Here is a 21,762-nt window from a genome sequence, read left to right as displayed (position 1 = left end):
AAATTAATGCTGACAGTAAATCAACGGGTTCTTAAAATACGCAAGTATATGCAATTCCCCACTAACTGATTTTCTCTTGAGCTCTGCACAACATAATGTCGCAATAAAGGTGGAAAAGTTTGAAATCACACATTATGGTCTAACTTCCACGTCGCAAAAATCTGTAAGTCTCTTTAACAGTGTTGTGCAAACATTTTTACATGTATATGGATTTCTTGGTCCAGAAGCTTCTGCACAATTTACTCAACAATGGGATGCAGATGCAGCTACTGAAAATCCCCAGAGATTTTCGAAAAGTCTGTAGCGTCTTACAGAAGCACAGCAGAGTGTGCTTGGAATAAAGAAGTACAGTGGAACATGTCACACAAGCAGCAGTTGTTGTTCTGGCTGCAGACAAAGGCGAGCACAGAGAGAGAAGTTTTATAATCAGAAGAGAACTGGATGCGCCCACATGTTTTGACTGACATGAGATCTTTGCAGAAACGAAGCACTTGGATGCCACAGCAGTCGCCAGTGAGAACTTATAGAAAATGCAGATTTGAAAAAAAAAATAAATAAAAAATAAAAAATAAAAAAACTGAACCTTTCCAGCCTCCACAGCTCCCCTCTGAGATCCTGCCTGCCGTTCCTGGGTGACAGATGGAGCTGTGTTCAGTTAACTCCTAGCTTACTGCCTCTGTCAATGGAGGGCTCCCCGGGGAGAACGGAGACCAACTGAGGGGCAGCAGTGACTCACATCGGCTTTCGCGCCCGGAAGCTTCCTGTGGCACTCGGCCGAGGACTCTGAAGTGACGAGGGAGGAGGACTCAGAGATCAAACACACATTTAATTAGACCAATTAGGCCCCTCACAGGTTTGATCCCTCCTCTGTGCTTTATCTAAGCCCTCTTCCATGAACAACCCAGAATGACTGACGTGGCTATGAAGTGGCAGAGGTATGGTCTGACATCTGTATTACCGAGCAGCAGATGGTGGGTCACGTAAAGCCCACCATGCATGATGATGTGGCAAAATACCATAACCAGGAGGTATTCCCTTCCTTCAGTCTTCCAGGAAGGAATCTGTACTTTCAATCCTGCTCTCCTTGGAGAAGACTGGGAACAATTGGCTTCACCGGACCCACCGGACTACTGTAATGTCTGGCTTAGACAGGACTGTCTACCTTTTGGACCTCCCAGGACAGTGGAAACCAGGCCCACCCAAGTCCTGCAGGAGCAAAGTAGCTCTGTGTGAGTGTTTGTGCTCCATCCACACGAAACTGGCCAGACTCTGTTCTCAGCGAGGGAAACCTGAACTCAATTTGAGACAAAAGCGACGGGGGAGCCCCAGAGTTGGATGATTTGCTTTGTTATTCATCCAGATTCATGGCCCTGACTCAGACCATAATTGCTCCTCCTGTGTAAAGTGTTATTCAGACAGATGCAGAAGGGGAAGATGATGAAACAGTGTGTGTGAGAAGGGCGGCAAATGCATTCATACTCGATTACCCACAATGGAACGTTGAAAACACGAAAATAAGAGGTAAAGCAACTTCAAGTATGGAGATAGGAAGTCTAGACACTTTCTAATCAAGCACTTAAAAAGACAGAGCCAGAGATGCTTGGAAAAGTAAAGTGACAGGAAGGACTCAAGTGCTCCAAATAAGATCCCTAGGCTCAAAGATTTGTCATGAAGTGTGTTTATGAGTTGTATTTAAAGGCAGTCAGCATCTCCTGTAGTTAGCAGCCAGAGTGAATCTTCTTTCAACTGTACTGTTTTTCATCTGTAACTGGATTTGCACCGACTCTTGAAAACATGGATCAAAATCCCTTCCAGACTTATTTAGGAAAGGATAATTCTGTGTTTCAATTATGTGGTAGTTCTGCAATAAAACGACCCAGAACCCTACAATCTATCCATAACCCAGCCACTTAGCACAACAGAATGAAGTTGTTTGATTGGGGGGGGGGGAGTATTTTAACAACTAATGCAACAATAATACTGTGGTTTTCTACAGCTGCTTGGATGGTTGAAAATAACGCTTGATTTGGCACTCTTATGCTGTTATCTCGACTCTTTCATGAGGAGTTTTCTCTAATTCTCCAAACAGAGACTGCTCTGACTCCCCTTACCCTGAAGATATTGATAGTTCATAACCTACCCCATGTTTTTTTACTCTTTAAAATAACCAAATTTTCCCTTTGATTAGAGTTTGTTGTGCCACCTGCGGTGCAAAGCAGAACAGTAGCCTGGCTAAAAGTTGCGAGAAACCGCAGCTGAGTCAGCGAGTTGTTGTTCGTAGTTGAATTTATACTTCACAATAGTTCTTTAAAAAGTCTTCTCAGTCTTGCAAGAGATAATCATCAGCAAGCGGATTGCATCATCGGGACAAGTGAGTGATAACCTGTTAAATTTTTTGCCTCGGTGAAAAAAGGCAAAACAAAAACAAAAACAAAAGAGGACTTACTGGAAGAGGGATTATGATGTCCAAAAAGACTTAAACACAATGAGATTTATGGGCCTATCAAAGAACAGAAGAAATGGGTAATGGGGGCATGCAAGCAGGCCCGACCGCAGCTTTCTGCTGACTGGTGCAGGCCTGAGAGGTGAGTCATGGAAGAGAGGCTGAGGGGGGTTCGAGGGCCATTATGAGGGTTAGTGGTGGTAACAGACTGAGCGAAATCGGGGGGGTTAATTCTTGGAAAGTGACGAGTAGATGCTGCTGTACACTTCAGATGCAAACACGCAAGCCTTGTCACTTTTTATTTGTTGCTTTTTCCTCTCTGTCACAATATCTGCTGCGGTTTAAGTGTACATCTCGGTACGCTGTAAAAAAAAAAAAGTTTAGCTCCAGTTTAAGAAAATGACTGCAAAGTAAAAGTCCCAAAGGAAAGTATTATGCACTGAACCATTGCACAAACAATAATCCCCTTTCTCTCAGGTCTGATTGAAGATGTGATTAACACTGATGTGCGATGACGTGCTTGGCTTGTGCAACGCAGACCTCACAAAACCCTCAGTGGCAGGAAACATCGAGCCCAGGCTTGTGTGACGAAAACAAGCCACAGAGGCCGGTGTGAAATGACTCAACGACTCTTTTAAAGATTAGAGGAAGCTGATGGTGGTCACCACATCCACACATAAATCTACCAGAGCAACGGATTAGTGTTCGTCTGAGGTAAAGAGGCAGAAAAAACAAGTGTGAATCTGAAGATTTCCTGTTTAGGAGGATAAACTAACCTGTCAGATTTCATGTGACAGTCGCTAAACTTAACTACAAAGTCTTCCATTTAATTGTTTAGTTTTCTTAGTTAGGTGGAAAGCATCAGTACTCTCTGGTGCTGAGATACTTGTGGTAATATTAAAAAACAGCTGAGCTCAGAGCTGACAATACTTACAGTAATTTAAAAAGAAGTTGCCATCTAAAATGATTATTTAATTTTCATGTGCTCTTAGTTATTGCTGAGGGTGTCATCGAAACTGATTGAACAAATTTCGGTAACACTTTATTTGAAGGGGGGTGAATAAGACTGACATGACACTGTCATAAACATGACATAACACCTGTCGTGAACATGAATAAGTCTTCATGAATATTTATGACTGTTGTCATAAAGCGTCATTCGGTAAATTATGACACTTTTAATACAAAGTTGACATGATTCAAAATATCTTTGTTATGACAAATTGACATTAACCGAGAAATAATTACTGATATAAATTTGTTATAAAAGTATTACCGATTTCACTTTAAAAATTAGGTAACTTTATGTTATTAAAGGTAAAGTTTAAACAGTAATGATTTATTGGTTAATGTCAAGTTGTCATAACAAAGACATTTTGAATAATGTCAACTTTGTATTAAAAGTGTCATAATTTACCGAATGACGCTTTATGACAACAGTTATAAATATTCATGAAGGCTTATTCATGTTCATGACAGGTGTTATGTCATGTTTATGACAGTGTCATGTCAGCCTTATTAATCCCCCTTCAAATAAAGTGTTACCCAAATTTCTTACATTCAGCCCCTCATAATTTGGTCTTCTTAAATAAAATTCATTGCAAACAATTGCCTTTAATTGTTAGGATTAGGTTATAATATTGCAGTCTGTGATGCAACATATGGTGTTGGCAGCATAATGCAGTGAAGATGCTTTTCTTCAGCAGGTTCTGAGACCATGAACAGAGCTGATTGGAAGATGGATGGAGCAACTGAGAAATGTGAAGTTTGTGGCTACAAATATTTGAGGACAACCCCAAGCATCCAGCCAGAGCGGCCCAGTCAAAGTCGAGACATAAATCCAATTGAGAATATGTGGCAAAAGTTTGAAATAGATGTTCAAAGACAGTGTCTTATCTTATCTGACAAAGTTGAGCTGTCTTGCAAAGAAAAAAAAAAATCAGTCTCCACATGAGAAAAACATGTTGCATTCATTTCTAAAAAGTACTTTTTGAGGGGGGATGAAAATCTTTTCAGATTTTTAATGGATAAAAAAATCTTCAAAGTCATGTATAATTTTTGACATAATTTTGTGTTGGTCAATCACATAAAATCGCAACAAAACACATCAAACTTTGAAGTTGGGAACCCAAAGAAAAATCAATTATGGATGATCGACAATATCTTAACCTCAAAGGAGAAACTTTTTTCAGGTTGTTTATTTGGCACTACAAAAGACAGCTTTTTTAGTGGGCAAAACACTTAGTAGACTCACTTTGTAATTTGCATTTCTAAACTATACACCTGCACAACTCTACATGAACAAGCTTGCAATTAAAGAGGCCTGCCAGACCTCAACGAGCTGCTGCAGCTGATTGACAGGAGACATCAGAGCTGTCCGCTCAGATGGCAGTCCTTACCTCATAGGGAAATGTAGAGGTGGAGATTTTCTCATTTCATCTTGGACAACTGGGTTTGTATGATGGTCTATCATTTACAGATTCATACTGTTTCTCTCCACCGAGCAAAACGTTTAGAACTTCTTATTTCCAACTCAGTGGCATGAACAGTGAATACTATAGACCCCATTCTGACTAGGCCAGTTATGTAAACAAAAAGAATAAACTAAATAAGTCTACATTCTTTTAAAACTGATCTATCAACTGATACAGGAATCTGATATTTCTACAGACTGAATATAACACCTTAAAACGGCCCCAATAGAAACAGAGGAGCTGTGTCAAAGGGTTAATTTTGTCCTATTTCTGAATAATACTTCTATAATTTTCCTATAAAACCATTTGAACAGTGAAGCTGTTGTGTTCGGATCACGTTTATTATATGAGATGTTTGACTCGGAAAGGTTCTCTTCAATATTTATTCAACGTTAATATGATTCTTTTTTCTGATCACATTTTTTGAAACTGACTGTAAAAGGCTTAGTTTGTAGTTTTGAAAAATTAAATAAGTTATTTTAAGAAATGCAGTGAAAATGTCCCATTTGAAGTTATGATTATCAAGAAGAGCGTAAATAATAGTTGTTCTCTAAAGATTAATAATCTTATTTTATCTTTAGAGAACAATAAGAAACAAATATAAACCAAAAAACTGTATTTATCGATTTATAGTTTCCTTCAAAGTGGCAAAACGATAAAATATCCATGAGATTATGACTTAAAAGAATTAAAAAAAAACTTCAAGAACTATAAATCCATTCACATGACAAGTCATATGTGTCTTTTCCTTACTGTTGTGTCCACTGCTTTGACCGCAGTAGATGGCACATGTGTCGAAGTTTTATCCTGTGCCTTAAGCACCACACAGCCTTGGGGTCCCAAAGTGATGATGACTGCCGTGCAGCCTCGCCTCAGGAGCTCCTGAGCGGCCTGATGAGCATCCTCCACATTATTCACCGAGTAGCCGGTCAGCAGCTCTGCCTGCAAGGACGTAACCGGGAGAAATTGGACAGCTTTTAGGTCAAGGAGAGAAGTTAGTCACACGTTAGGAATTAAAATGAAAGGTCAGAAAAAACCCATACTGGTGGGGGATACTGGGAGGACGAGTAAAACGCTTGGTTAGGGAAATTCCCCTAGATAAAACAGCAAGGCAGCAGCGCGTGGTGTTTAGTGTGCAAGTTAGCAAAGCTTTGTTTTCTGCCTTTTGTCATTTAATAAACACAGTAAAATATATTACAGTAATTTATGTCAACATGTCTCTAATTAGTAGCAGCTCACTGTTATGAGTCAGCCTTTTAATTACACAGTGGTCGTGGTCAGAAAGACCCATAAAACCCTCTGTGGAAGGCTTTCAGAGCTGGACAACAGTCTGCGTGCCTCAAATTCTCCCAGGGAAGATCCTGTGATGTCACCCAGCTCCAGAATGATAAAACAGTGATAAAGCAGGACCTGATGGGAATCAAAGAAGGCTGGAACCACGGCAGCCATCTTTAGTATTGATTTCTGCACAGACAGAGCTCCTGTTTGTTATGTTTCCCCAACAAACTGGTGTTTGTGTGAGCTGATTAATACTTTTTTGAAAAAAAAAAAAAAAAAAAAGATGCTAAATGACATGCACAGTCTCGTATGCTGAGTTCAGCATGTGTTTGCTATTATTTCCCTGGTGAGTGGAGCAGCACTGCAACATAATTACTCATTATTTCTACCACGGTACTGGATATCAAATAGAAGAAAGCTAAATCATAATTCAGTTGTAGTTGTATCACTTCGACACTATGAATCAAGATAAAACTTCTTTGGGTTTAAAAAAAAAGATCAAAAGATGCCAGAGGAATGCAATTACAGACAGTTTTGGTTCTTTGAAGCTACACTGAAGGACAAACACAGAATTCACTTTTCTCATTTTTGCCACAGTTCAACCACAAATCTGAATGTGATTTACTGGAATAAACCAACAAAAAGTACATTATATCTGTGAAGTGGAAGAAACAGAATGCACAGTGCGGTTCGACGAATGAAAATTGGACCCAGTCTGACTGAACTTAAACTATTTCACAGAGAAAAATGAAGCTGCAGTGGCTTTACAAAGAATTAGCTCAGTGGAGGCTGGAAGCAAATGCACATTTTTCATATCTTTAAAAGGCGCTATTGAGCAATCTTAATTTTAAAAGCAAAGATAGAGACTTCGTATCGCTAAGCTAGTAAAATATGTTATAAATCAATATTCAGCATAAATTTGACACTGAGTTGCAGGTGAAGATTGGTGAAGTGCTGCTTGTGACCACTTTACTATTATGTATTAAAGCGTGTGCGAGAGAATCTGTGTCAGACCTGATGGTCCTCAGGTAGAGATCAAAGGTGGTTTCCCTGACTATTAAACCCGTCAGCATGGTATGCTGGCTGAGGATCAAAGGGCGCCTTGCACTTTGTCATCCCTACAGCCTTTCTTTCTCTCCTCAGTACCCCGAGCAGGGGGCACGTCGCTGTCAGACGCGCCTGTCTGTGCACGGTGCGTGTCGGCTACGGCGTCCGGACGGGAGGGTCAACCAGTGGCTGACACACGTGGGGATCTGCCCGCTTAGATTCACCCAAACTGAGATCTGTCAGAGAGTCAGAGTAAGCGGTGATCTGGGACAGCTCAAAAATAAACCGGTGCTTTCAGAGCCCGCAGCCAACTCGAATGCCAAAGGAGAAAAAGAACCGTTTTGTTAGTCATCGGCTTCACACCAGGGCAGGGAATCAATCTACCTCCCTCTGTGTTCAGAAATATGAGCAGAATTACAGCTCTCTCACTGTTCAGGCATACCGGTGTGTGTGTGTGCGTGTGTGTGTTTGTGTTAGTGCATGTGTTTGCGTGCACACACAAACACAAGAGGACCTGTTCTCTTTAAAGCATATGCACTAAAAATCTGCTAACAGTGTGGGTGTATTTAAAGGAAGGTACATGTTTATGCATTAAAAAAAAAAAAAAACAAGGCTGTTGTTACAGGTTTTTATACCATTATTTTTTTGTTTGTTTTTTAATCACTTAAAAAACTGCAAATGTAAAAGAAAAATGCTAAAATGACTATTTAGTTGGGATTTAAATCAGTGTGCCTTCATGAAAAGGTTGTACACTTTAATACATTTCATGAGGGCAATTTTTAAAATCACTTCCTAATTAAATTATCCTTCTGAAGCTAATAGATCTAAAAGGAAACTCAGACCTTTCAAGTGACAAGCTCCATAATTTAGAGCGCCTGGTGACATATCAGTTTGTAAAGACCAGAAACAGTAGCGCACGAGGACGAAACTGAATCTAGTGCCTTGAGAAGATATTCATATTCCTTGCTCATTTTCACAATTTGATACATCACAGCCATAAACCTCAACTAGCTCTACATAATTTGATGAACAAACATAAAGTACTTGTGAAGAGGAATGAAAATGCCACAAGAACCTCAGAACTTTTTCTCAGACTGCATGTGATGGCCATTTGTGTTAAAATCTCTTCCACTCTCTTTGCATCAAATCTAATTGATATTTTTCCCCATTCCTCTGCAAAATAGTCAGCTTGGATGGAAAATATCTGGAAGGCTCGATGACTGAGCTTTTAGGTCTTGATCCAGGTGAAATGCAAATGGCGGTCATGGATGTGAGAAATAATATCCAGCTTAAATCTCAGCAACATTCGCAGTATTTCTGGAATCAGACAACTTTTAAAAATCTTCATTAGCCAAAATAGCTGCTTTGTTTGGGTCAGCAAATTAAAACAAATTATGAAATTATCCATTTAACTTTATACTAAAAAACAATAAATCTTTGGAATTCTATGTAAAGCATCAAATCTTTATCTTGGAATATATTGCAGCTTGTCTAGCTAGATCAAAAATGATCTGAAATCATCTGACTGCATGACAAACACCTACTCCCGGGTGGAATGTTTTAGTGCTCTTTCAACCTCTTCCCCCCGCACAGTAAATAATATGACAGTACCTCCATGACCTGACAATCGGAGGGGGGGGGGGAAGAGGAGACATGTTTCGTTTTCGTCAACTCTCCCTTTCATGTTCCCACACCTGGCGACAGCACCTCGACGCCCCGCATCACCACATCAAATAAAGAAACCCAGTTAAACTGACATCCACCTCATCCCCAGAGGGGGGTGACTAACTCCGCCAAAGAGCACATCTGCCCTGTTGTTTTTACTACCATTCCCATCAGTCCCTGCCCCCTGCAGCTCGTCTGTTATCGCCTGACAGTTAGCGTTCAGGGCGTCTTGGCGTACGTTTTCTGGAGACGTGCTTGTTGTCTTTCTGAAAGCTGTGAGTTTATTTGGCTCAATAGATGATTTATAGATGGGCTGACAGGAGTTCATGAAGCAGGAAGCACATATGCATCTGTGTTCAGAGGTTCATTTTCAACTCACATCTCAGTTTACGTCTGATGTTGCCATTTGGGGATCTTCAAATATATGTTGTTTGGAATGTAAGAGGCAATATTTCAAGCAATATAAATTAAAAAAGGATCATCTTTAAGAGTTTAATTTCTTAAATTATAACTGTGCGCTGGAGCTTTTTTGTGCATCGATAAGGTGGACATTTAAAACCCACCATTTTCCAGCCAGAAATAATTCAGAATCAGCTGTCCTAATTTAATTTTCTGCCCAATTTACAGACTTTTTCAAATTTGTTTTCCATTGTTGCCAAAGTAAGAGCTGTCACAAAGTTTAGGTTTGGACTCCACCGAGGGTGCCCCATGTCACCGATCCTGAATGAGTAAAAAAGGGGATTAAAGTGATTTTAACATGGTCCTTGATTCTAAATATGATCTGAGTGCTTCTGAATTTGCTGATTTATTGGGATTTTCACACACAGCCATCCCTGGGGTTCACCCAGCCGGTTTATGTGTTGCCATTGTTCAAAGGGGTGACCAGGCAGAGTTAAACAGAATTGCTGTGCATGACAATTTCAGATTTTTGTGCATGCATGTCTGAGAAAGATGGAGTGATGGTGCATGGAAGTAAACAGTAGCATGATCCATGAGTGTTATTTGTGATTCTTCACCTCGGACTCATTACAGCAAAACACATCAGAGACCCTGTAGAAACCGAAATCCAAGTCAGGAATGGCTGGCGCTGGGTTGAAGATCGTCCTTACTGCAATAAGAAACAAAAAACGGTCCGTTTCATTGATTACTGCATCAAACGTCAGAACTGATAGCTTGAGCAGAGCTCGAAAAATGCAAATGTTCAAAATAATCCAGCCGGTTATACAGCTGTCAGCTTGTTTTTGAAAGGATTTTAACAGTTTCACTTGGTGAGATCTTTTGTCTTCTCCTTTTCTGAGTCTCGCTGCCAAGACATCTTAATTAAACCTTCACTTGGAACAAAGGCTTGCAGGCGACCGCTGGGGATTGCTCTGGAAAGCAAAGCTCAAGTGGAAGAGCTGCTATAAAAAGAAACCCTTTAAACAATTAAATTAGCACTCTGTGAGAAAAAGAGAATAAACGGTGAAAAGATCTCGCATCTAGCAACATTTAGCAGGTTTGCGTGAGGAGACAAACTTCAACATGAGGTGTGCATATGACCATGTGTATATGCGTGTGTATGCTTGTGTGTGGGTGTTACGCGAGTTGTGACCCTCTCCGCATGTATATGAGAGTGAATTTGTGTGTCACAAGTAATCCTCTGTATGTGTTGCAAATCACTGTCTAATGCATATTCATGAGAGCATTAATGCGTCTAATACCACGATTTCTGTGTATGTGCGAGGATAAGCCCAGCCTGACGAGGCGATTAATTCCGATATCTCTGTGTACAAAATAAAGCCTTGCGCGAGTCTGAGAGTTGGAGGGAAATATACATATCAACGCTGGTGACATCAAAGTCTGTTGTGCAGAAGTGTGTGTGCATGCGTGTTTGCGTGGGCCCAGAAGAGAGCAGATGCGTGGGTTTGCACAGGGCTTTGGCCACCTGGCACTTTGAGGTGGATGCTCGGCTGCTGGAGAGTAAAAGTGGAAATAATGTCTGTTTCAGCGGACATGAAATACTTCTACTGTATTTGCACTCATGATCTAAGGAGACCCAACTCTTTTCAGTCTTCCTATCTCAACTTCGGACTGACTAGTTTTCAAGACAAGCACATAAACTCTGGAAAGTGATTCCTCTGAGTATGCAAAGCAAAAAGATCTTTGTGAATCTGTCTGCCGAAGCAAATGCTGTTAGAAATGGTCAGTTCATTACTCTGTCTATCCTTCTTAACGTTGCTATTCAGTTGCATTATGATGTTAAATTAACATGGATTCTGCAGTTTTGATGAAGACAACAGGCCTTTACATTAAAGATTAAAACATTTGTTTTGGTAATAACTTTAGCCCCAACTTTATAATGGTGTAAAGCTGCAATCATACTGTTTCCCATCTTGCTATATATGTTGGCAAACTGGAAATTGCTTATCATGCAGGTCTAAGCATCAGCATTGTTGCCAACTTAGTAACTTTGTGGCTATATTTACCATCTTTTGAGACCCTTCTAGCAATTTTTAAAAAAAAATAATAAAAGAAACAGAGACAAATCAAGTAACTTTTTTCTATTATTGGAGACTTTGGCAACAGCACATAAAGCCCCAATAGTACCGCAGCTACAGTGAGCAGTGAGTGCTGCCTTGAGCCCCTCCCACCTCCAAGGCATTTGCAGGTGATCAGACAGCAAACTTGTCATTCAGCTCACACATTTGAGACCCACTACATTCCATTTGACAAAGGGCGTAAATATAATATAAATACATTTTTCTAGGTAGGCTATTTAAATATTTTTGGTGCCAAAAACTTTGTGATACAGCAACCAAAGTCCATAGGAAATTATTAAGAGAACTTCAGAACTTCTGGAGAACAACTTCTTTAATAGATTACAAGAGAGTATGAAACATTATTTTAAACATCTGCATATTAATTTGGTGGGAAAGTATTAAATGAGTTGTTTTATTAAAAGGCAATAAATTATTTTCTTTGTAAGATTCCTACAGTACAAACTAGAATAAGTAAATTGCTTACTATTATTAGGGTTATCTATCTTTAATTTCTTCGGAGAACATTGTATTTTGGTGTGCACTTTTAATACTCTGTCTGAATTGACCTCGCTGTTGTTAAGATACACCCTGACGTTCTTGTGTTACTCAAAGCTATCATCAATAATCAGATTATGTTTTGTTCCTGCAGACAAAACAGCTGTTATGCACAAGGATGAGTCACTTTATTGTGCAGGTGTTGAGCATGCATAAGATAAACATATGCAAAACATCCACGGAAGGAATCTGATCAATATTCCCACGAGAGCAGCTTGAATGTAGTTCCTCATGCACTTATGCATGGAGTGTCTTCACGTTGCACAGACTGACGTGTCTGTCTGTCTCAGACTGCTTTGTTTTCTAGCCAGGTGTTAATAAAACCACACAAATCAACACAAGCACACGGACACTCACAGCTGCTGGGACAGATGTGGCAATTCTCGGATGTGTGGGTACTGAGTCACGTCTGGCAGCGGGGCACATGTGTGTTTGTGTTTCATGACTCTGGGCTTTTTAGTGTTGGCTGGTTCAAAGTCTGGTTGCACATGAGCTGAGAGAGCTGCCAGAGGAGTTTTAAGGGAGCACAAAAAAGAAAAAAAAAAAAGAAAAAAGAAAAATTGTTGACGTGGTTGGTTTAGGACGAAAGGTGGATAGAAAACAAGGCCAGCGAGAAAGCAGTGAGACACACAGGAACAGGCATACACACAGAGAAGGGATGAGTCATCAGTGAGTATGTGAAAGGGCTTAAAGAGGCTCTAATTGCATCTGGTGAGAAATATAATAGCAGCATCTTGTTAAGGAAGTGGAAGAGACAAAAAGGAGTGAAAACGGAAGAAGAACAAGCAGAACTGAGTTTTTTCCATTAACTTCTCTATACTAAATGGTTGGTGGCAATAATTCTGCATATTTTCCTTTCAAATAATGGCATAAATCAAACTTTTTTTTCTTCACAGGTTATCCAGACTTTCTAGGAACTGGCATCCGCAGTGAGTGTTGCTCGCTGGTGACATTTGCGTAAATTGAGCGTCGCTTCACCCCCGCGTTATTAAACCCATTAACACCCGTTCCCTCCAGAGAACTCCATTTACGCAACGCTCTGGTGCAGCAACGTCGAGGTGGCATCTTTGCCAAACGTCTGCGCTCGCCTTGCATCTCTTCTGGTGCTTCATGCCAAGCTGACATGGAGCGGAGGGTGGGTGGGGGGGGGGCGGGGTGCTCGGAGAGGCCATCTGGGTATCCCATCTGCAACACGGTTACGGCTGCGACTCTTTGCTACTGGCAGCCTGCAGCGAGCGATTATGGACGACAGTCTCTGATGACAGGGGTGACAGTCTCCCGAGACGTTTCTGTGACGCGGAAGGCTGCTAATAATAGATTATTAACTCAGTAACCTTGTGACAAAAGAAAAGTGGAGGGTTGAGTTTGACAAGACAGAGGGTGGGGACGAAAAATGAAGCTTCTCAGGTGAAGACGGTCAAGAATCCTCATCCAGAAGTGGACTTACGGACAGTGTTATTTGCTGCTTTCTTTTACGTTTGGTATAAATTATTACGGTGAAATAACATTAGAAAGCTGTAACTCTGGGATGACTCTTAGTTTCACATGTTACTTTCATTCTGTTCAAAGTCACTCAAATAGAAAATGTCCAGTATACAAATCTCGTTTTCCACCAGTTTTTTTGCTACATTGCAATGGAGCCTGGCCAGGTCTAAATGACTTAAGTTTGATTTCCTACAAACAAACAAGTACAAATAAACAAGTACTCTGCCTCTAACATACAAAGATATAAACCAGGTATCTCTAACTTTGGTGTAATGAATACTAAAGTCCTTAGGATCCATTTTTTTCATCCCAACGACTCCACCACTGTCACTAAGATTAAAGATCTGCGAAGACCAAACAAAATGTTGGCTCTACAAAGGTGGAAAGGGTTTTCAGGCCACCAGCAAGAAGCTCTTTATGAATATGACATCTTCTCAAAGGACAGACTGGGAAATAGAAAGCTCAACATTATACCCTTTTGTCCAAGTTTGGTTCTTCGTAATTCAAAAAATTGTTCTTGGGCCAGAGAAGATGGCTCAGTCGGGTCGTCACTGAAGATTTGGACAAAAGTAGTGTTTACACACACATCTGAAAACCCAGATGGCCTTCTAGACAAGTGGATTATATTGCAAGTGCCTTCAGACCTTTTGGCTAAGAGTTCTGGACACATTTCTTTTCACTGTCCCAACATGAATCCTTGATGACCCAAAGCTTTGTCCTCACTCACTCCCAGCCAACATCACACAATATACAATAAAGATCTGACTAGTTGATCAAATCTGGTGGTTATATCATGCAGTTTCAGTTTCATTACTTAAAAGCACATTTTTATTAGCAAAAGCATCATCTGTGCATGCGATAGTAGTTACACTGACCTTTATTGTCATGAGCCATTTGCAGAGCCCGGAGGGAAGTCTGCGAACTGATCTCCAGCTGACACACCAAGACTTTAGCTTTTCTGATTGCAGTAAGAGCTTTCTGCAGCTCCTCTTCGCCCAAACGCATGTTGGCACCAGCCACAATTACAATGGCATTTTCACCTTCCCATGGAAATGCAAAAACATGTGTAAGGATAGCAGCAGACATATTTTAAACTGAATGCAAACTCTCAAACCCATACATACATGCATGGTAAAAAGGAATTACACCATTTTTTTGATTCTAGGTATCCGGAGATATGCCATGTTCTAAAACACTGTCATTTACACAACAAAGCTTATTCCAAAATAGAATAAAAAAAATAAGCACACTCTTAGTGTTTTCGTTGCATTTCAGAGAGAAAATATAAGCTAGGTGCTGCTAGCCAAATTTAGCCACCTCAATAAAAGCCTAGTTTTGACAGTATTCTGTCACCACCCAGGCATTACATGAGCACCAGCCAGATAGTTTGTTGGTTCATCTTTTGCTAAAGCCCAGACCTGTCAAGTCATGGACTCCGCTGGACTCCTGAAGGTGTGACGTGGTATCTGGAACCAGAATGTTAGCAGCCGATCCTGTAGGTCTTGTAAATTGGTGAGTCCATTGCTTGTACTTGTTTGTCCAAAACATTCCATAAATGTTCAAATTGATGGAGCTCTGCATCATTTGGAAGCCAGGTAAACATCTCAAAACATTTTTTGTGCCACTCAAACAATTTTTTATTACTTTTTATTTTGTAGCAGGATGCACTATGCTACCGAGAGAAGCCAGAGGGTATGCAGTTCCTGTTAAAGTGTTAACATGAACTTCAGCAGTGCTTAGGGAAGCGTAACGTGTCACTTTCACATCAACATGAATTGCAAGGTTTTCAAATCATTTCCCAAACCAACATCCTGCTTTCACTAACTCACCTTTTCATTAGTAGTGCCAATTGTTGCTCACTTAAGAGATCCACATGAACCTGCCCAATCCATCCACATAAGAGATCATAATCATCAGTGGCCAGTAAGAAACTTTAACATCCTCAGCAGCTTGAGCTACAGCAGCTCATCTTTTGGATTGGATCACACAAGCCAGCATCAATGGGCACTGGCCCATCCATGATCCCATCACTGGTTCACCATAGTTCTTTTTTTAAGATGCTCTGCCACCACAACTTGGCCTTTGTCAAACTCACTCTAGTCATGCTCCTTATGCATCAACACTAAAGTCAAAATATTCTGTTTAATATATTTCACCCATTAATAAGTGGAGAAATGAAGTAATTAATGTTAATCATCCCTCATGTCAATGGCCATGAATACAGATGTAAATTAAAATGCTTATCTAATCTAATTGTAGCCAATAAAAATCTTTCTTTTAGTTTTTTTTTTTTTTTTGCTTTTTTGAGTGCTTGACATTCTTTTCCTTTTCAATCTTGAGCAATGAGCAATTTCCAATTGGTTTCAAAGATCCATCTCCAATGGTTCCTTTAAAGAAAACCCAGAACCATGATAGCAAAGCCCAACATATAAAATAGAAATTCGTCTATTTATTTCATAATTTAATCATGTTGAGATGTAAATATGACAATGAGCACAAATAATTTTAGGCAACTGTGTTTAAGCACCTTTTAATTTGCAGGACCCTTCTGAGACATGTTAAAACACAATTCAGTATTTCTATGGGTTAAGGATAGAAAAAAACAATATTTAACTGATTCTGCTTTAGTTCAACTCCCATTTACAAAAAAGGGGATAAAGATTGAAGACTGAGATCCAAAGATAAGCTCTTTTGTTCAGTAACTGACAGTAAATCTCCTGGAACTATTTAAATGTAGAGATATACACCGGTGTATTGTGTGTATGCGTGTGTTATAGAAGAAAAAAAAGAGTGCTGATAGCCTACAGGTATTCTTGGCTGTGCATGCATGAAATCATTTCTCCATCTCAAAGAGCTTTTTGGATCTCAGCAGGGCAGTACAGGTTAGCGGCACAACCATTTACCTGCATCGTTGACGGTGATTGAAGCAGCTCCTGTGGCTGCATCTGAAGTCTGCCAAACAAAGTCTAAGACAGAAAAGAAGAAAAAAAGTGCCTATGTTTAAACGCATTTAATGTTTGTCTTTGTGGCAAAGCAAATCTGTTTCAGTGCTAGATGTTTTTTATACACTTATGGAAGACAATGCCAGAATTGCAGTACCTACCACTTGCTTTGTGTGCATTTGGCTGGAAACATTTACAAGGGGTTTTGGACAATATTTGAAAAGCAGCTTAGTTAGAAATTGTTTAAATTTTTTAGCTAAAGCAATAGAGCTAAAGGTGCTGATGTAACAAAATGATTAATCCAAAATGCCAGAAATATGTGGATCTGAATGGGAGACTTATGTAGTGCACTATGACAATGGCAACCAAATTTGCTTGAGTGTGGAGAAAAATACTGCAAAAATACTACCTGTGTGTACATCATTGTCCTTGAAATTCTGGATATAATTGTCTCCAAAGAAGTCTTTCCCAACCTAGAGGAGATTGAGAGCAAAACGATTCCAACAAAGAGAGTGTCAAGTAGGGTCAGACTTGGTTAGCGGCAACTTTTGAAAAGTGAAATACTCAAATCTCTGTTGGGCTGGATTTTGGTGCGCCCTGCCAGCATACTGGCATGGTGCCGTTGCCGAAATTGTGCAAAAACGAACAAACAAAAGCCAAGACAAGCACACACCCGCAAACACACGACCAGCTGCGCCAAGCCTTGAAGACACGATAACCCCGCCTTAACGCCTCTTCATGCCCACCTCGCTATCATTTCCATTCCCTCCTTCCCCTCTTTCCTTTATCCGCTTTGGGATGTCCACATCTGTAGCTACTTCGGGTTGTGAAAGGGGTCCCCACCTTGCCCTGAGGCTTCCAATTCGAACCCACGCTTTCTAAAAAAACGTGCTTCAATCCGAGCATATCTAGCTGCCTGTGATAGTGGGTTGGAATGGTATTGGCTGCTTGGCCCCGTTCTCTTTGAAGAGCGGCCTTTCGTCTTGGATGTTTTTTTGACAAGCCTGGGTGTCTATTTTTGGGTTCTCCCCATGCCCGGAGAGCTCCTCCCGCACTAGTTTGATATCGATTGGGCCTCTTTGTTCTGACTGAGGTGGGGCTTTGGCGCTTTAGTGCGCAGGTTGAAAGGCCGCGCTGAGCTTGCTGATTGGAGACTCGAGGTTGTATGGTTTGGGAATACGCTTGTTTGAAGGCGCGCAGGCGTGGGTGGGCAAATGCATGCGCTATGGTATTGATCATGAAAAAATGAGACATGGACAGTTGATATAGTGAAGTGGGAACGAAGCTAAAAGATTTGTTGGAGTTGTTAAGTTGGCGGACCATGGTATCTGATGGTTGGGTATTTGCTGTGAGTGAGACAAAACTGGACGAGTAAAAATACTTATCTTTCAATTGAGATGATGAATTATGCCCAAGAAATTCAAACTTCAACCCATACTCAACCAAATTACCAGCACCTGGCTTTGGCTGAAAACTTCATGTCCCTTCCATACCTTGCAGATCATGGCAGTTTTCACCCCCAGTCTAGCTGCCTGAATGCACTGGTTGGCTCCTTTCCCTCCAAAGCCAATGAAGAACTTGTGACCATGGATTGTTTCTCCTGCTTTCGGTAGCCTTGGTGCCTGGCTGGGGTGAAAAAAAACAACAACAAAAAAACATTCCAGCATTCAATTATCACAAAAATGTGTAAGAAACATTTCCAGTAGAATCTGTTGATTGATTGAAGGTCTTGCAAGTCAAGATTCAACACAATGTAAAGAATGTTTTAATGGATGAAAAAATGGGACATGACACAACCACATGTATCCTGGTAAAAACCAGCGTCTTGTCCAACACTTTATTTCGGACAGAGGGTCTGGGCTCTTGGCTGTCAAGAAACAATTGCTTCTTGAAGGCGTGGACTGTTGTAGTTTTAAATGTACTCAATCGCTAACATTTGTATTTGATGTACGTAATCACCAGTTCAACGTTATAAAACATGAAACTGCCTACACTGTAAACAACCATCTCCCACCGCAAAGAGTGAAGTGCTGAGCAGAACCAGATGGCTGTTACTGTGAATTCAATATTTGGCCAACACAGACTGAAAGGCTTTGTTCACATTCTATGCTACCATTGCTAAAACTACACAGGCAAACTACAAATCTAAAACAGCACAGAAAATCATTGTCATTGTGCCCATCTTCTTCTGTTCGCTGATTGGCCTGGTAGAGAATCTAAATGGAGGGAATTCTAGTGAATGGGAGAAAGCCCAGACTGTGCTGTAAACAACATTAGAATCAAGCAGAATAGCACAGGAATGCAATGGGCAGGCTAAACTACAGGGGAAAAAATGTAAGCATGTGGATTTGGAAATTGCTTCATCGCTCAAAAAAGCACCATTCTACTTAAACCTGAATAATCCAGTGCAACCATTTCAAAATTGGAAAATGATGCAACAAGCAAATAACAAAGATGTCTCAACTTGCCTGATGCCTGACTCATTGGTTGGTAAAGTTCAACCTTGCACAGGTGCATATGGAAGGAGATTTATATCCCCTGAATCCTCTGAAAGATTCAGAATAGGTGGTGAGTAACGAAGGGGTGAGATAACATAGAGCCTTATGGCTACATTTGAGGGCTTTGTGGTCTGGCCCTGGGCACTACTGGCTTGATGCCACTAGGATTGTGGGTAGCAAACTGGTATCATAAACTTGTTTTTGAAAGCACTGATTCATTTCTCTAAGCGTGTGTGTGAGCATATTTGTGACAGGTGCGCTGTTACTGTAAGTTTACTCAAACACAGGATTTCCAGTAATTGAGCAGCTTTCCCCCCCCCTCCTTTTTTTAATCCTGGTGTTTTTGCATCTGAGTATTAAAACACAGGGAAAAGAAAACAAATCTCAAGATAACAGAATATTAGGCTAGTGAGGCAGAAATTCATCTACTAGGAAAAAAAGAACAAAGATTGTAAAGGTAGGTGTTCAAAGCACATTTGTCCTTTGAACGCATTGTTACCTTTGTATAATTTGAATGCTACAAATAATTTTACTTTTTTGTAACTTTTTTTATATTTATTTTCCTCGGGAAGTTTTGTCTTGCCAGATCACACTGTTTTGAATAGTCTTTTATATAAAACTTGCTCAATAGGGGACTGAATATAATAAAGAATGGACCAAACAAGACACAAAAATCCAACCCAAGCAAACGTCTTAAGTCTTGGAAACATATTTTTGCAATATCTGACTAAAATACACTCTTCATATCTCTAAAACAGAATAGCAACCATGTATGTAGAGGGGAAAAAAGTTTTTTTTATATATATCTGGGTGAAGATCTATGGTTAGCAATTAGATAGCTTAGTTGTTGAAACAGAAACTAAATTAAGCAGGAAAACTCTTTAAAAAATATGTGAATCATAGTCATTCTACAATGGTCCAGATCAATAACCTGTGACTTCTATGTTTGGTTTCTTCAAGGGAAAAGGTCATTTAGTCTAAACTGAACTATGCCAAACTAGCTAAAATAAAAAAGCTAATAGGCTAAACAAAGAAAGCTAGTTAAAGGTAAACAAGGCTAAACTCAGTGACATAAAACAACAAAAAAGCAAGGCTAAGCTACATTAAGCTAGTTGATCACAACTAGCTGTGATCAGCTAAGCTAATCACAGCCAGAACAAACTTTGCTAAAATAAGCTGAACGAAGTTAAGCTATGCTAAGCTAATACAAGATAGGCTAAGATACACTGAGTTAAGTGTATCTAGGTGAAATAAAAGATGAATTACTCTTCTGTTTTTCATTTTTAAGACATATTTTAGAGTAACAACATAGCATACTTTTTTGGACAAAACAAAACAAAACAAAACAAAACAAAAAAAATTGCTTTATTTCTTCCAAAGCTGTAATTCAACAAAATATAAAAAAAGTGCTAGTTGGAGGGATTTTTCTTCTTCTTCAAGCTATATCTCATCCAATATATTTCTGAGAATCAAATCAAAAAGTTTCTATTGGTTTTCCAGAAAATTACAAAAGAATAAAGATAAAATGAAACAACTAAATAAAACATGATGTTTTTTTCTTGATGGGATGTTGGCATGAAGGAAGTGAACATTATTTAAGTGAAGTAATTAATAGCACTCAGTGTTTCTATCTGTATCGCTACTTCTAAATGAAGGTCAGTAATGCCTTACAAGTTTTAGAAAAATTTTGAAAAGTCTGAATTGAAGCAATGATAAACTGAGTATTATGAGGTTAAAAATAAAAATCAGGCCTTCACATTTTTTTCCATGGCTATTTGAATTTTTATGAGGTTTTCCCAGCACTATTATATACATTTATAGCTCTTAAAAGGACTGACATTCGAGCTTTATAATAATGAATAAACCTTTGGCTTGTTTCCACCTGAAGACATATAAGTGTCAGAAAAGACAAACAGATTTCCAAATTCTTGACTCAAACCACCCACATCTCATAAAATGCAGAAACACACTCGGCTATTGTTGTTTGTGGTGAGTGCATCGGGCAAACAGCACAGTTATGTGCTAAAGTGCGACCTCAGTGTGTTTTCTCCCACGGAACCAAGAGGCCAAAGCAGGTGTTCTATGACGCGGATTGTTTGCTTTGAGGCTGACTCTCATTTCCCTCTCCTGTGTCTGCGCCTCAGCTGCTGGCAAGAATCACAGGGAAGTAAACGAGGACAAAAAGAAACCCAAAAGATTTTTTCCACAATCTGAACTTTCTTTCAGAGGCTCTAATGTGAACCGGAAACTTTAAAAATAAGACCCAGACGGACATCAAGGTTTTTACCTGAGAAGAAGTTTTTTAGAACAGGATGCATACTACATTATTGCATAATAACTAATTTAATTCAAGTGCAATGACCTTTAGATCAAATTATGAGTCACAGAAGTGATTTTTCTGAGTCCAGGAGGCTGTTTAGATCCTTGTTGTGTAATCGTCCTTGTCCATAAAAGAATCCTGTTGCTAAGGTTCCAGGAAATCAGAAAAAGGTGAAAAGGGGGACGGGCTCAAGCCACCTTACATTGACAACTGGTGAACTGCTTTGCTAACAATAGGCACATATGTGGGCGTTTAATTCTCTGTTCACACCATTTATCTGAGCCACGTGCAAGCTGCCATTATGCAGTTAGTGACCAGAGGCAGCCTATAGTGCCATATAACAAGCCACTTATCAGTATACTCATTGTCTGGAACAGCCATGGATGCATTACTGATTTAATTTATTTAATTCTATCAATTATAGACAATAATAAGGATTTCCGGGCAGACCTCTAAAACATCTTACTCTATCATAAATACATGAGATTATTTACATAAAGATTTCTATAACTGATTTATAAACATTTAATAAACTA

At 39.8% G+C, this 21,762-nt stretch overlaps 1 protein-coding gene across 1 annotated transcript in view; it reads right to left on the bottom strand.

Annotated features, from left to right (window-relative positions):
- Positions 1-21,762, bottom strand: part of rbks (ribokinase) — a 35,157-nt gene that overhangs the window by 5,848 nt on the left and 7,547 nt on the right. The window contains exons 3-8 of the mRNA XM_015015315.1: positions 17,902-18,034; positions 16,818-16,881; positions 16,370-16,432; positions 14,342-14,506; positions 9,924-10,015; positions 5,671-5,859 (exon numbers count right to left, since the gene is read on the bottom strand). Of these exons, the coding sequence (XP_014870801.1) occupies positions 5,671-5,859; positions 9,924-10,015; positions 14,342-14,506; positions 16,370-16,432; positions 16,818-16,881; positions 17,902-18,034 (706 nt within the window). The remainder of the gene's footprint in view (positions 1-5,670; positions 5,860-9,923; positions 10,016-14,341; positions 14,507-16,369; positions 16,433-16,817; positions 16,882-17,901; positions 18,035-21,762) is intronic.

Source organism: Poecilia latipinna, unplaced genomic scaffold, assembly GCF_001443285.1.
Source record: "Poecilia latipinna isolate Pla-1442-1.1 unplaced genomic scaffold, P_latipinna-1.0 Scaffold1901, whole genome shotgun sequence".
Taxonomy (NCBI): Eukaryota; Metazoa; Chordata; class Actinopteri; order Cyprinodontiformes; family Poeciliidae; genus Poecilia; species Poecilia latipinna.
Note: the sequence above shows the minus strand (reverse complement) of the source record. Positions and strands in the feature narration are given on the sequence as shown.